Source organism: Poecilia mexicana, unplaced genomic scaffold (genome assembly GCF_051168715.1).
Source record: "Poecilia mexicana isolate PSO_F unplaced genomic scaffold, ASM5116871v1 scaffold_18, whole genome shotgun sequence".
Classification (NCBI taxonomy): domain Eukaryota; kingdom Metazoa; phylum Chordata; class Actinopteri; order Cyprinodontiformes; family Poeciliidae; genus Poecilia; species Poecilia mexicana.
Genome location: NW_028263387.1, coordinates 23,488,665 through 23,504,981, shown reverse-complemented (window position 1 = coordinate 23,504,981; position 16,317 = coordinate 23,488,665). Strand labels below are relative to the sequence as shown.

At 37.4% G+C, this 16,317-nt stretch overlaps 2 protein-coding genes across 2 annotated transcripts in view; both read left to right on the top strand.

Moving 5' to 3' along the window:
- Positions 1-16,317, top strand: part of LOC148154238 (coxsackievirus and adenovirus receptor homolog) — an 88,160-nt gene that overhangs the window by 55,686 nt on the left and 16,157 nt on the right. The gene's annotated exons all lie outside the window — the stretch shown is intronic.
- LOC148154242 (uncharacterized) lies at positions 4,159-15,852 on the top strand. Its single transcript, XM_088015161.1, has 6 exons — positions 4,159-4,331; positions 7,113-7,190; positions 7,277-7,606; positions 7,699-7,788; positions 14,677-14,779; positions 14,866-15,852. Exons 2-6 carry the CDS (start codon positions 7,148-7,150, stop codon positions 14,867-14,869), a joined length of 570 nt encoding a protein of 189 aa, XP_087871287.1. The 5' UTR covers positions 4,159-4,331; positions 7,113-7,147; the 3' UTR covers positions 14,870-15,852.

Genomic DNA, 16,317 nt, shown 5'->3' with positions numbered 1-16,317 from the left:
GTGACCTGCCTTCCTGGTATTCTAGAAAGGCAGGACCTGGTCTTGGTCCTGGTCCTGGTGTTTTCTTCCAGTTGTGTGGTAGATACATTTCCTGTATCCTTCCCAGATACAACATTGCTTGCCTTTCTGGGCATTTTTTTAATGAGCCTCATTGAAAAAAAAAATGAGGCTATTTTTCAATTTGTGTGAAAAAGAGCCTAATTTTTTCACACAAATTTCAGACTTTATAATATCAGAGTCTATCCTTTTTTAATACCATAAATTTCTGTGTAATCATGGAAAATTATCTTTTATTTCTTGCAGATTTAAGATTTTTCAGCATCATTGAACAGCCAAGATGTTCTTGTAAATATATTAAATTAATCATGAAATATCTGAGAGTTTCAGTAGAAATGTATTGGGCTCATTATTCTTCTGAGTACAGTCGTACTAATTATCAGTCACACTAAACAAAACATGTTGTAGCTTGAGTCATAACATAAAGGTTCAACTCTGAGGTTTTAAATTACATTCAACACCAACTTCACTGACTGCAGGAGGAGAAATCATCTGTTGGTCTCTGATGAAAACCATGTGAGGTGAAGGCAGGAGCTTCATAGAAACAGTTTCCACCATCAGTTCAGGCATCAGTTACACAAGCTGTGGTCTGATGAAGCTGAAGTGGAAATGTTTGACCATGATGACCAAAGTTACATTTGGAGGAAGAACTGGGATGCTGGTGACATCCTAACTGTGAAGCATAGTGTTGGCAGCATCATGCTGGGGGACTGTTTTGCCGCAGGAGGAACTGCTACAATAATAACTTCAAGTATTTTATTTCATTTATTTCAGTTCTTTTAAATCTAGACTAAAACTCTCTCCTGTTTATAGCTGTTTTTGAAGCATAATAAATTAAACACTGACCAGCATATTAGATCTGTGTTGATGATTTTGATTATAACATTCATCAAAATGTAATGTCTGCAGACGTCGCAGACCCTGCAGACGCCTTACAGCTGCAGGCGTCCAGGTGGACGTCCAGGTGTTTCTCCAGCTGTTTACAGTCTATTGTTGACTGTATGGTTCCTTTTATGACTTTATATTTTTGTTTTTATAATTTAAAGCACTTTGAGCTGTCTTGTTGTTGAAATGTGCTACACAGATAAATTTGAGTGATTATTATATAAATTAATCAACGTGTTAGCAGTAAGAATCAATATTAATAATGCTGGAGTTAGCACAACTAATTTTCTTCTGTTGTCTGAAAGCAAAACACAGAGAATAATACAAACATGAAATTACTATAGAAATCAGAAACTAGAGCAGAGTAAACAAGGTGATCTGCACAAACTGCATCTCCAGATAGTTTTCAAACAGTTTTAAGTTCCTAATTTAAAATGTCAATGTGTTTCATGACTGCAGGCCTCTGATGCATTCAGCCAAAGTGGCTTAACAGCAATAAATTCATCTTTTTGGCCCTGATCTCAGTCCTACAGAGATCCTACCAACATGGCCTCATGTTTCCTCCAATCATTTCTGCCTCGTTTTTTAAAAACACCTTTTAACTTCCTGTCTGCCTGAAAACACAGATCTGTCTAAACATGCTCAGAAACAGAACGTCTTCAATAAAGTGTTTTATCCTTTCAGTTTCTGACCTCAAATCAACATTTAATCCTCCACCTCAGCACAGTTTCATCTTCAGTGCTAATGTAACAATCTGTAGGAAGCTAACAATAAATAGAAGGGGAACATTTAGGATCTGCTCTTTTGTTTTTAAATCAATCACTTGGATGATGTGATGATTTTGAGGAAAGAAAAATATCAGAATGTTCAGCAAAACAAACCTTAAAGTTCAGCTTCTATTTATAACTGGAGGAGGAAAGAAGCTGTTGTACAAAAATGAAACTAAACATGGATAGAAGTGTGAATCATGACTGTTGCTTCATTTTGGTTTAATCAGTTCAAAGCAACAAGACAGTTAGAATTGCTTAATGCCTTACATACTTTACAACAAGGCACCTTCAATGGCCTTCTTCTAATAAGATTACCTTACCTATGTTACCTTTATCTAGGAGACAAACTATATTTCTTTTATGTCATTCAGAGAAAACAAACTTCAGTTTGATTCAGTGAAGGTTTAGAAAACATTCTTTGTTACAAGAAGCCTGCAGTGAGGCCTGTCACTATAAGCAATAAATCAATGAATACATGACTAATTAAATCAAGCTCAATAATTTCTATTTGCATCATTTATTGTTTTCCTCTTTTCTAACTAAAAACCAGATAAAAGTCTTCAGTCTGGTTCTTTGGACTCAACCAGCCTGTTTTTGAAGGACAAGTGTTTATACTCTTTCATTCAGATGTTAACAATCTAACTGGTTCCAAGTTTCAGGTTTAAAGTTTATTGTTGAAGTTCTTTGATTTATTTCCTAATTAATTTCTCATTAACTTATTAATTTAATTAGTAGGTCTTGAGAAAAGCAAAATGTTTGTTTTAGTGCCTGTGTAGGTGGCAAAATACAGGAACTAAAACACAAAGTTTCACATCCTCACATTCGTCCTCTGAACCTGTTGAAGCTAAACTTCATAAACCACAAAACCTCGGCAGGAAGTAAAAACCGTCAAAAATGAAAAATCAGCTTGTTGCTTTTACATGAAGAAACTTCAACCAATTTATCACTTTAATAAAAAAAATACTCAGTGAAATTAAAACTTGGGTTGCTTTAAATGATCAGGTCACTGATTTAAATAATCTGCTTTTAATGATTGTAAATGAGAATGAAGAACATGAGCAGAAATGTTTAACTGAACCTTCAGAAAATAGATAAATAAATTAACTATATTCAGGAATAAATGTTGGCTGTGTTACAAGCTGCTGCTGGTGAATCATTTTGTCAGATATTAATTTACTAACTTATTAAGCTTCTTTTAGAGCAGTGTTTCTCAACCTTTTTTGGGCCAGTCCCCCTCTAGCCTTTATCCAGGTCCCTCACCGCCCCCACTTTTGTTTTTCAGCGGAAAAACAAAAGTTCCAGATCCTTTTAATGCCATACAAATATGAGACAGAAACATGGATTATGTCTTTATATAGAATTATCAGATTAATAGTTTTACTGGACAGAAATTACAAAGAACAAATCTGGTTCTTAATCAAATCCTAATGAGTCAAATTGAAAGTGTCATGGAGTCGTTAGCCTCATGACATTAGCACTGACATGAAAAATAATATTGAATAAATATATCAAATCTAATTATCTAACTTATCACATAAATAAGTGATAAGTTCTTTACTGTTATGGTCTGTAAGATATATTTATTCTCAGTATCAGATATGGTGTCAACAAACCCATGGCACTTCAACAATATTATTTTACCTTTTATCTGGAAACAGTGTCTGTTTATTCTTGCCATACAGTCCTCTGTATTAATTATTGCTCGAAAGGTCTTGCCATACCTGTTTATTCCTCCGTATTTACTTTAGTTTCTTAGTTTATTCTTGCATTTTGTTCTTCATTCATTTCAATTTAGTTTCCTTTGACTGGTATTATCCTCTCTTGGTTTATTGTGTCACTTTAGTTTCTTCCCTGTTAGATTTATTTTGTCATTTATTGACCATCATTAATCTTCACTCATCACCTGCTGCGCCGCCTAATCGTCATGTTTCACATCATATGTTGATTTTTCACTGTTCAGCGTCGGATTCTCTGTTTTTATGCCATAATTCACATCTAGTTCGTCGCTTCGTTTTATGTCCTGCTCCTTCTGTTTCAGAGTTTTACGCAATGTGCGCGTCTTTTTTTTTTTTTTTTTAAACCCCCTAGGTGCAGGGCGGTACCGGCCCTGACCTCCCTCCCCCCCCCCCCCCCACACACACGCACACACTCCTACAAGAACTAGACACCGTCTTAATCCTAAAAGAACGAAAAATATTGCAGCCATAAACTACATTTGCCGTTTGTATCGTGTCTTGTGAGAAGGAGTGAAGCCTTATCGAGTGTAAATTACTTTAGTTTTTGTAAAAGCGTCAAATAAAACCGGGTCGTGGCAGCTGCATTTTCGTCGCAGGTCCGGTCACCGCTTCGCCGAAAAAACTGGCGGAAGGATCGCAGACGGAGTGATGCGGCCCGCTTAAATAAGCAGATGCAGAACGCGCAGTTGCTAGTATCACGCTTCTTTTAAGGCGCTGTGGTTCGTCCAAGTCGCGTCTGTACGTGTGCTTCATTACGTACCCACTACGCTGAGCTTTACGACGCTCTCCGTGGAAGGATTTAATGTTACAGCCGTCGTGGAATAACTTTCCTGCACGTTGTTTTTTTAGCACCTCCTTTCGCCCACTGAGTAAAATCTGAAAGGTAAGGATGAGTGAGGATCTGCAGAGTTGTCATTGCGAACACCGGGGTACTCCGTACTTATTTTACTAACTGCTTCTAGTTGGGGCCTACCCATAGCATTACATAGGGAAGAGCAGTGACAGTCATTGCTCTTCCCTATGTAATGCATGGCAGGCACATATTATTCTACACCTAATAGAACGTTTCTTTATTTAATTTTATTCCGTTACCGTTAATGCGGCTCGTACCGCTGCGTGCACCCCCACAAAAGTGGTATCAAAACATGCTGCTCGATCTCGAGAAGGGAGCTATTGGGTGTGTCCGAATTCAGGATTATTTTTATTGGGATTCGGAGTTACCATGGCGACGTAATTCGTGAAAAACGACCCCCAAAATTCCATTAAAAGTTTTCAACACTGGAGAACGACGAAGGTTCAGAGGTAGGAAAAAGTTTGGAGGAGGAAATGACAAGAGGGCGGAGACTGCAGTGCTCTGCTCATTACTAGTGGAGCGGGTTTAACGCAATGTTCAGTAAGTACATACTGAGAGCGTTTTAGAAGGATTATGTGAACGGGAACGTTCACAGGGAAAGTCAGGAGTCGGTCTATTTAAACTTTACAAGCCACTTCCTTGTTCGTCAGCCATTTTAACCCTATTACATTTGTACATCTAATAACGTGAATAATGTGGTGTTTAATCATGACTAATTGAGCCAGATAGAATAATATAAGATGCCATGGGAGCCCCAGTGTTTCTATGGTGTTTGAAGAATCTTTAAAGTCCCATAACCGCTATAAAAACTTGTTGTTCCAGTTTGTTCACTATGTACATCACATATGTCAGAGTCAAGGCCCGCGGGCCACATCCGGCCCGCGAGAAGGTTTTTTACGGCCCCTGGGATGATCTTGATTTATTATTAGAACCGGCCCGCAGACCGCAGCAAGCCGGCACCCCGTCTGAAAAAAAATATCTTCCTTATTTGAACTGTAAGTAGTTCTTTAAATGTTCTGTGAGATGATGTACTTACCCATGTATCCATAACAACCGGAACTTTCAATATCCACCAAGTTATTGCCGAAATATACCGTCTATTAAACGAGTGCCCCCCGGATTAATTACACTCTCTGCAGCTGCAGCTGCGAAGTTACCGTATTAACCCGATACTTGCTGGAAAGTGCAACGTCTCCCCTTTCAGAAACCGTTGGAATTTTTCCACTTAGCGCTACGTGTGGCGGAATTACGGTACTGCAAATTTAGATGTGTCGCCGGCGACACATCTAAATGCCTTGACTCTGACATATGTGGATTAATAGATTTTTGCACTTTATTTTATTGTATTTCAATCCAATTATATTTTAAAAATATTTCAGTTGTGTCTGTTGAAAATTAAAGATTACTGACAGAGCCATAAGAAAATATTGCTTTATTTATCTGATCATATTGGAATATATTTGTTAGGTTTTCAGTAGGTTCAATTAGGTTCACTAGACTATATGAGTCATTTAAAAACATTTCAATGAACATTCGATCAGTCCGGCCCTCGGCTTGTAGCTAAATTTTTTATTTGGCCCTCCATCCATTTGACTTTGACACCCCTGATGTACATGGATAGACATGACACACACACAAACAAATACCTGTCAAAGAGAGTGCATGTTTCCATTAAAATAAACTAATATCAATCCAAAGTAGACAATATTTTGTTTCTCTGTAAGAATCTTGTTTTTTAATCTTTAGTGAACTGCAGTGTTGAAATGAACTGATTCACACACTTGCACTGCTAAAATAAATCCTTTAGTTATACCCATATGTTCTTCTCTGATGTTTTTCATAATTTTTTAATGTATTAATCATAGTTTAAGACATAATTATGGAGTTTCTTTTTATTTTCTATAACTGACCTAGTTAGGCATCTTGAAGTGCAATCAAGTTCCTGAGATTTCTGCTAATTACCTCATTACTTCCTGTGGTTATGCCAAGATGATACATTCAACCTAAAAAAGGCAGTGCAACAGTTTGTTTTCCAACTAATGGCCCTAGACACAGTGGCCCTTTGGTTATTTCCTCATCCAATCAAATGAGACACTTTTTTCCCTTTACTTCAGTGTTTTGTGGAAACTAGAATCACTGTTAACATAAGGTGACCACATTTCAGAGATTAAAACTGGGGGCATTTTTAGCTTGAAGAATTAATTTTATCAAACATAAATTAAGAATATAGAACAGTTATAGTTAACATATGAATTCATGTTTAAACAATAAAATCAAGTATAACAGCAGGAACCTGTCTTTCCTCACTGTTTATTCAAAAAATTAATTGGACGTTTCTGGGGACATGACTTCTAAAATGGGGACTTTCCCTCAGAGGTCTGGTCACCATCTATTATGGATAGTTGATGTTGGCTACAACAGATGTTACTCAGCTGAAGAAGACCACTTACTTACCCTTATAAATGCTGTTCTCTCGACTTAATAAAATGTACATAATCTGGACATCTGACTGAAATACTGTTTTCGTATAATCCAGAATGTCTTTGTAAATTGTGCATTATGGAATGGGGTGGGCCAAGCTGGTCCAAAATGCCTGGGCCAATTATGCAAATAACTGGCATCTCTTAAGAAAACAAGGCATCTCTTAAATGTTTCTTTAATTTCAACAATATGAATCTGGATAGAATAAAAAAATCTGTATGTTTTTTCAGTTGAAAACTACGTACATTTTTGCAGAACTTTTTATTCTTGTTATTCTTGAGTACAAATTTTAAGCTACAAAATTTAAACCCTGAGATATTCTTTTTTTAGTGCTCCAGATGTGAATTTCTTCTAACAATGAGAAAATGTTATTCCTTATCCTTCTACACCTGACCTCTATTGTTGATGGTGAGTTTCCACATTAAAAAAAAAAATAGATCTATGGCATTGCAAAAAGAGACAATTGCCTCATAATGTCTCCCTACCCTCTGCAGGGACATTCACTGGTGAAACACCCCCACCTGTTGATGAAACGGAGGAGGGAGGCAACTTCACCCTCGGCTGGGACAGCCTGACCCAGACCAACACGACCCTCACCAAGCTGATCTGCTTTCTCCTGCTGAGTCCTCCTAAAGTCCTGTATCGAGGGATAAACGGAGCTGAGGTCCCAGAGTCTCAGGATGGACAGTTTTCAGGACGGGTTCAGAGCGACGGGAGAGAAGGACGACTCAGACTGTCCAGACTGAGGGCTGAAGACTCTGGACGTTACCGCTGTGACCTGGCTGCTTATGACCAGGTGTTGAGGAAATGGGAGCAGACGTCTGGTAATTCAGCAGATCTCACTCATTGCATCCGACTCTTTAAACCTCTTCAGTTTATCATTTGTTCGTCATCACTATGGTATTTTCTCCTCCAGTAAACTTTGTCCTGAACGTGACCAAAACCCGTCACAGAGACATTTCTTTGTCTCTGAACACACCCAAACCTGAACTTGGAGTTCCTAAAGGTGAGTCACTGTTGCCACGGTAACTTCTAATATGAAGTTCATTAGAACCTGGTCAGTGCAAGAAATTAACACATTTTTGAAAACAATTTTGCATGGGTAGCCTTGCAATGTATCATAAGATACAATTAAAAAGTATGCATTAATGTCAATGTCTGTCCTGATGAAAACACAAATCTTTCACTCCCTAAAGCTTTTTCTCATTTTGACGTTTCAAAATCTCAATGCATTTTACTGACAATTCTTTGTGAAGTGAATTGAAAAAGAAAGAATCTTAAGAATTTAAAAAATAAAAACTTGAACAGCATGACATTCATTTGTCTTTAGTTAGTTACAACTCCAAGGCTTTTGGGGACATTTCTAACGGCATTGTACATCTAGAATATAAAGTGTGCCTCTTCTTCTTTGATGCTTGGATTATGCTGCCACCAACATGTCTTAAACTAGGACTACCAGGATTTTGAAAAATTTCTATCTCTACCAAGAGGGGCCAAATTGGGTATCTTCCTAGAACTACCGAGAGAGGGCCAAACTGGGTTATTAGCATCCAAATGTGGCCAAACTGACGACTCTCAAGGGTCTAATTAGCATCCCTGTAGATGTGACCATAGCCTGAGGGACCAGCAGGGGGAGGGAGAGCCAAACTCACCGGACCAGTTTTTGCTCCAATTCACGCTTATTGTAAATATATGTACCGCAAATGTGCAGTTGTGCAAAATTGTGCTGATTAGTGCAGAACAATGATTTAACTTTTATTGTAGAGTGAGATGGCATGAGGCAGGAAAGATTTCCTGTATCTGTCCCTACCACAGCAGAGTTCAGCTTTGCCCCCCCCCCCCCTCTTGTGGTGCGTCAGTAATGGCCTTATTTACACAACAAAACCGCCTCTTCACACCCTCTCTTGGAGGGCCAACGTGGCCCCTCTCTGGTACCTAGAGGAAGAGTCCCATTTTGGGTATTGTTGGTAGTCCTAGTGTTAACTTAAAGTGGGGTTGGAATGAACAGGTTATTAAGGAATGAATTTGAGATCACATGAAAGAAATTTGTTATGGATTAATTAGGAGTTTATCTGTCTTGGGTGTGGACCATAAAGTAATTTTATCTCAGTTGATCAGGACACCTACTTCCACAAGTTTGCTGTGTCTCCTCATGGTTTATGATAAAGTGAAAAAGGGAATTCTGATGACTGCAAAATCTTAGTGAGGAAAAGCCAACTGTTATTTGGTATTCTACAAAGTATGCCAGCAAATTGTGTTTGAATTGGTAGGCAATATAAATACCAGAGTAACTGGGGTCAGTGAATGCTGAATGAATTGATATTCTACCGTTGGATGAAACATGCTTCCCGTGGCCAAGAAGATGCCATTCAAGCTTTACAAAGCTTTGAAAGCAATGGCATAAAGCACAACACTACTATGCTTTATAGCAGTAGGGTGTTCTGGGAATATGAATAATCTCTCTGTCCAGTAACTGGGTTAGACAGTTGCCTAAATACATTGAATCAAGTCTAAAGTTTTATGGAGAATTGTGGCGTTAATCAGGGATTGGGTTCATCTCCTTTGCCTGATAAAAGGAGGTCTTATCTGCTAGATTTGAATGTGTCACTGAGATGATAAACATAAATTACTATGGTTTCATTATGTGTACACAGAAACCTTTATGAATAAATAGAATACTATAAATTCCATCGCATTGCACAGTGTTGCCGTTTCTGTTTGTGGTTTCTGTCTGGGTCAAAACGCCATTGCCATTTTGTGATGTAATCAGGGTAAGTCGAACCACAAACGACTAAGACTGAATACACGGAAAGTTGTGTCGACATCAAAGGTAAACATTTTTTTGTGCAGTACAGTGCACCAAACTTCTCTTCAACCTGCAGCACTTTTAATTTCTGATGGCTTTGAATACCACCTGCCTTGATGACTGAAGTATGTTCATTTATCCTGGTACCTGGTTTTCACATTATTTTCATTAGAAATGAGGGTAACCAAATACTGCAATACTTTTTGAAAACTAGTACCTCTATTTATTTAATCTGGCCGGAAAATTGAACTAGAATGGCGTGAAATTCCAAAATAACAGATAATTTTGACCAAAATAGGTAGAAATTATTGTATTTTATTTGTCCTTTAAATGTTAAATATGAATTCCATTTTTTATGAAATTTCCAGGTTTCGGAAAAAACCTGTTAAGGTTTTACACCTGCACCCTTCCTCACCACTGATACTTTTGTGTTATTTTTAGAGGGACTTGACACAAAAACAGCAAGATGGTGGTGGGTAACCAGGGCAACCAGTGACAAAGGGCAGACAGTTTCTTTTGTTTCTTTTTCTGCTGTCAGGTTGTACTTGAATCCACCGTATTTACAAACAAATAATTTCTCTCTAGGGGGCTGCACAGTTGGTAGAGCTGTTGCCTTGCAGCAAGAAGGTTCTGGGTTCAATTCCCGGCCCCGGTCTTTCTGCATGGTGTTTGCGTATTCTCCCTGTGCATGGTGGGTTCTCTGGCTTCCTCCCACAGTCTAAAAACATGGCTGTCAGGTTAATTGGCCTCTCCAAATTCTCTGTAGGTGTTGTTGTTTGTCCTATCTGTCTCTGTGTTGACCTGCAACAGACTGGCAACCTCTCACCCAAAACGTTCACTGGAGATAGGCATCAGCACCCCTCCTCGCCCCACTAGGGTGTACAGAAAATGGATGGGTGGATGAGCTTTCTGTATTTTTATTATGGTTATTCTTGTTTTTTTTTTTTTTTTTTTTCAAATATTTTTTAACACTTGGGAGTTTTGTGTGCGAGTCCCTCTAAAGACAAGAAATGTATCCATGGTGAGGATACGCAAAGTTGCATGTGGGAGTTGCACTAGGTGAAGACGGAGGGCAAAGAGTTGTGGTTTAACTTAGCCTGAGGCAGGGGCGCGGTATAGGGGGAAAATTGATGACAATTCTAAGGGTCCTTCACCACAGGGGGGCCCCACAAAAAAAGATTTTTCTTTTTTTTTTACAGAAATAGAAAAAAATCAGGGCCCTGTCAAGTACTGTTACTTTGTTTTTTAAAATTGTTTTTAGCAGTAATAATTAAATGTTACCCCTCTCAGACCAAATAGCACACATCTATATTTGCACTGTTCTGCGTTAAATGGTTGGTTCCTGCTTAGCGTGCTTGACGCTAAGCTGTTTTCAGCAGCAGACAGTACGAGACGAGGACGACTGTGGCAGTTACTATACTGCCTAGTAGTGGTGAATAGATAAGGTGTCATGTATCATTTCAACCCATAGCAAAACTTTGTCGATACTGTGTCACTGAATACTGACACCTTTGGGACATTAAAAATTCCTACAGGCAACGTCGTGATTTGATGACCCAGTCTGTACAATAAGATTTAAGTCTTTGTATTTTATTGAATATTATATATTGTATTATGTCATATCTTCAATTAAATTTAAAATATATTTGATATACAGTCAATAAATAATGTGAACATGTACCATAAAGTGCGAGATTCACAGCTGTATCTATGGCAGAGCCTCTGGCCACTGTTTTTTTTTTTTTTTTTTTTTTTTTTTTTTTTTTTTTTCCCCAGCAGGCCTTCAAAGTTTCAGTTTCCATCTCCTGAATGGCCAAGCTGCATTACATACCATAACTTTATTGGCATGATAATAATAAAAAAAACAGCCGACTGTCTGGACTGCAGCCAGTCCACACAGTTTTACCTTGGCTTGCGTTTAAATTGCATATATTTGTTGCCACGTCCCTCCTGACCCATCCTCTCCTAAGAGAAAGCTGCGGTATGTCACTTTTATATAAATATTTTTTTTTACATATTTGCTTGAACTGTCATTGTGTTGTGACGGTGTGGCATGAGAGATAATTTGTGAAAAAAGTATTTCCTCTGCCTTCTCCCAGTGCTAGAAACAACCAATCAGATGTAGGAGGTGGGTTTTAGTGCTGTCAATCGCAATCTCATGTGGCTGCTCATCCTTCCTCCCCCTCGATTTGTGCCATGCTGCAACTAGCATAGCACAGAGCTGTGCAGATTGAAACTGTGAATGCTCCGTCTAGTTAGCATAGCTACCAATGACGACAAACAGTTTTCCTGTAACAATAAGTTGTTTCTCCACCATTAGCACATTTAGCAGTGAGTGAATGAACAGTGCTAAGACCCTCCCCCTGGCTCCGATTGGTTGTTTTGGTCAGAATGGCACATTACTTTAGCTAACAACAGTAGTTCAGGGAGGAGGTGGAGGAGATTGTTTTTTTTTCACAAATTATCTGTCTCATAGCAAATTTTCACAACATGGTGACAGCTTTAACAAAAATGGAGAAAACATATTTTTTATTAAAGTTCCATACTGCAGCTTGAATGAAATGCAACTACATAAGATTTTTGAGAAGTCTGGATTGCTTTAAGTACATTTTGCATGTTGCTTTAGACTGTTGCTCATGGGGAGAGATATTTCAGTATCTAAAACTAATAATTTAAAAAAAATAATTAAATGATAAAAAAACAGTCTGCATGCTGAATTGCATGCGGACTGTTGCATACAATGTTGCATATAAAATGCACTAGCAGTAAATTTTGTGCTGGTATCAGTCTTGGACCAAAGACTTTAAAAGCCTTTAAAATTATGATGCTTTTGATAGCTGTGTCAGACAGACTCAAGAAACTGTAACAGTAGTTATAAATACATTTTACATATGCATTAAAACTTTAGTTTTCCTAACATGAGACAGATAATCTCTAAAAAAATAATCGATCTCCTCCCTGATCTGCATAATTACTCCGCTCAGTCAGAAACAGCCAATCAGAACTAGCAGTAATCAGCTAGCCGCCATGCTAACAGGAAGTTTTCATTCAGTAACTCTGGATTGTTTATTGTAATGGAACCTGTTTTTGCCTTTGAATGTTAAGTTTTATACTTGAACTTTTTGGCAATGTTGAGAGGTTTTATTTTGGTTCTTTGCATTATTTAGCCTCTTCAGAGCCTTCATATGTTATCAGTCTGTTAAAGATAGTATTACCTATAGCAGTACAATTTGCACAATGCCTGTTTTGTTTTTTCTTAGAAAAGTTATTAAAAACAAGTTTTTGTCTAAATTAAGGTGAATTCATGGTTCCTTTTTCCACATAATGTAACCAGTAGTGTTTATGATAATAAAAAATAATAATTATGTGATCGGTATCGGTGATCGGCCCTCTTGGGTGATTGGAATCGGAATCAGCAGGAAAAAAACTTTATCAGCACATCTCTACTTATTACCATTTAGTGATTTGGAGGCAATAGTTGTCCAACTTCAACCCTTTTCTGTTTACTGTGGGATCTTTCCTCCCCAGAATTGTTGGAGCCATTGCTGCTTCCTCAACTATATGGCTCACAAAATATTACTGCAGTCCTTCAGTAGAATCATGTCCCTCTTCTACATCACTCCATAGCTTTTTCCTCTAAAACTGCAGATCAATCACTCAAATCTTCACGGAAATTGTTCACAACATCCTCCCCTTCTGTGTATCCAGCCTTAGTTGTTTGAGGTTTGACTTACCCTGATTACGTCACAAGATGGCACAGGCATTGATCCAATTACTACACAGTGACCCTCTGCATTTACTATAAAGTATAGAATACTATAAAGTATTCTCACAGAATACTTTATAGTATTCTGTGAGAAATATTTATTAGCAAAAGCTTTTGTGTACACAGAATGAAAGCACAGGAGTTCATCTTTTTAAATCATGTCAGTGACTGTGAGGATTTTACACAGACCAGCGAGAGAGACACTGAATGGATTCCAAAAGATATTGGTAATTTATTACAGAAAGTCAAAAAATAATTCAAAAATGAAGAATTGGGCCCAAAACAGAGGTCACCAATAAACTACAACTCTGGTAGTAACACAAAGAACTCGAGCACAAACTGACCTAACAAACAAGAATGAGGGGAACTTAAATAGTGGCTGATCAGACGGCTGACACACACAAGGGGTAATTTAACACCCAAGAACTTAAACAAATACTGTTCAACACAATACTAAATCTTTAAATAAAATAAATACTATTAGAACTAAACTAACTGCCAAAAAGAAGAAACATTAAAGAAATAACCAAATTTCCCCTTCCCCTGGCAAACAAATGGGATGACCCACTGAGGTTTGCCAGCCATATAAGGAAAGCAGTCAGCAGCAGCTCCAAAGGAAACTGGTAACTTAAAACAAGAAGAAATTAATCTGTTGCATATAACAAAAACATCAACAACTGACAGATTAAGTTAACTAAATGTGTGCACTGCAAAGAGTCAGGCTAATTTCTAAAATGAAAATCTAAACTATTCACTAATATGTAAACAAATTTTAAGGATAAACAGAAAATGATTACCATTCAACGTCTCTGTGTGACAGTAGGGACAGCTGTCACAGACACTTTACAGATAACGGAGCCAATAGTTTTAGCAATACAGTTTTCTTGACAGATCCTCCTTAACTGTAGATCTCACTAACTCCTCCAGTTACCATGAATGGTAATTCATTAATTATCTGACTGGAGAATTTTCAGTCGTTACGTGCTTATTCAATCTTCAAGTAATGGATTAAATCAAGCAAAATTAATGTTTTTTCACTAATTTTCCCAAACAAATTTTTGAGCCTTTGAAACGGCAGATGTCAATCTGTAGGGTTAGAGTATTTTCAGAGAGTTCTGAGTACACTTACTCTTCTCAGATTTTTATTTGCCTAAAATGTCTAAAATAATCTATAATTTTCCTTTTATTTAGTATCCTGTCAAAACACTTTGTGATATCAAGAAAAAATGTGAAAAGGTTTCAGAACATGAATGTTTGTTTCCTTCCACATTTTGCATTTGACAAAAATGTGCTACAAATGGATTTTTATGCCCTTTTTTCAGGTATAAATCCACTGCATTTTGGAATTAAAGCAGCCATATTTGTACCATCTCTAGCTGCAGTCATTGCTGGAATTCTGGTCATCTTCAAGTCAGACCAAATCAGGTTTGGATTATTCTTTTTTTAAATGTGTAAATTTTATGTTTTATTGCTTAATTTGAGTTAATGTCAGTGTTCTGTGAATTCCACAGGTGAAGGGAGCAAAAACTCAAAAGTCTGATGCAAAAATAATCAAAAGTCTGATGCAAAGGAGATGAAGCTGGGTCATAATCTCACCTAGCTGATCATTTTTGAGATTAAGTGCTTGGATGGAAACTCTTCTGATTACAATTGAGATTATTAGGTAATCAAATTGTAATCTCAGGCTGCTGAATTATAGAGGGATTATCAGTCAGTGTCATGTTGCATTAGCAACAGCTGTACTTCAGATGTTGCCTGCATAAAGCAGGCAAGAATAGATTGTACAGGCTGCTGTGGTGGCGCAGAGGTAAAGCATAACCCTTGTACGGAGGCCTTTGTCCTTCCTTAATGCAAACCTCACAGGTTTGAGTCCTGGTATTTTAGGGTACGTAGAAATTGTACTCAAGTAAGAGTAGCAAAACTTTCTGATAAAATTATTGAAGTAAAAGTAAAAAAGTACAGTGAACACTCCAAAAAGTACATTTCTCTTTTCGAAAAGTTCCTCAAATACATTCATCTGTGTAAATGTAACAGTGTTGGAGAATTATCCTTTCTCCATTTAATCTGTGAAGTTCAAGAAGAGTCAATGAGTTGAATTCATAAATTCTATGTATTAAAGCTAAAATGCATAATTTGTCCATTGACAAGTTTTTCCTTTTTTTTGAGACCACATCAAAATGGCATCTAACGGTTTATAAACTGTCCTAAAGAAGGCGTTCCCTAGTGTGTCATTTCCTTTAACCTTAGCTTTGCATGTGTGTGTATGTGTGGGCATGTAAAATGCTAAGAGAGAGGAAAACACAGCATTATTCATTCCCAACACTAGTTACTACCCAGCTCTGCTTGTATATTTCTGTATGCTTTTGGAAATTTATGTTCATATTTATATTTTTTACTTTTCTGTTACTGTGTCATTTCCTTGCACTTAATATTTTGTTATGTTTTGGAACTCAATTGTTCACATTGTTCTTATTTGAAATAAATTTTTAGTACTGTTATTTTGTTATTTCTTTTTTGTCTGTTATATGTAAAATTTACTTTTTTCAGCTTTACATTCTATAATGTTATTTCCTCATCACAAAGCATACCTGGAGTGTTGCCTTGATTCTGTCGTGTATGTTTGTGAAATACTTTAATCTTCATGGCAACCATTCAGCTGGGCAAAACACCTTGGTGGTACCTAGCCCCGCCTTCAAGACGCAGCTCCTCCTCAGAACTGCATTTCTAAGCTTTTGAGCTTCTTCCTTACAGAGCATCATGTTTGATATACAACTAAGCAGACTCATCTTCTTCTTCATCTTCCTCAGTGAGAGCTGAAAAAGATCTAAAAGAAATCAGCAGACCTCCATATTGTTGATGTTGGCTCATTCAGATCTCAGTGATCAAACCTGTTCTCTCTCTGGTTTGAACAGCAGATCTGAAATTATAGGTGCATTCCCAAACTTCATCAGTCCAAGGCCAGT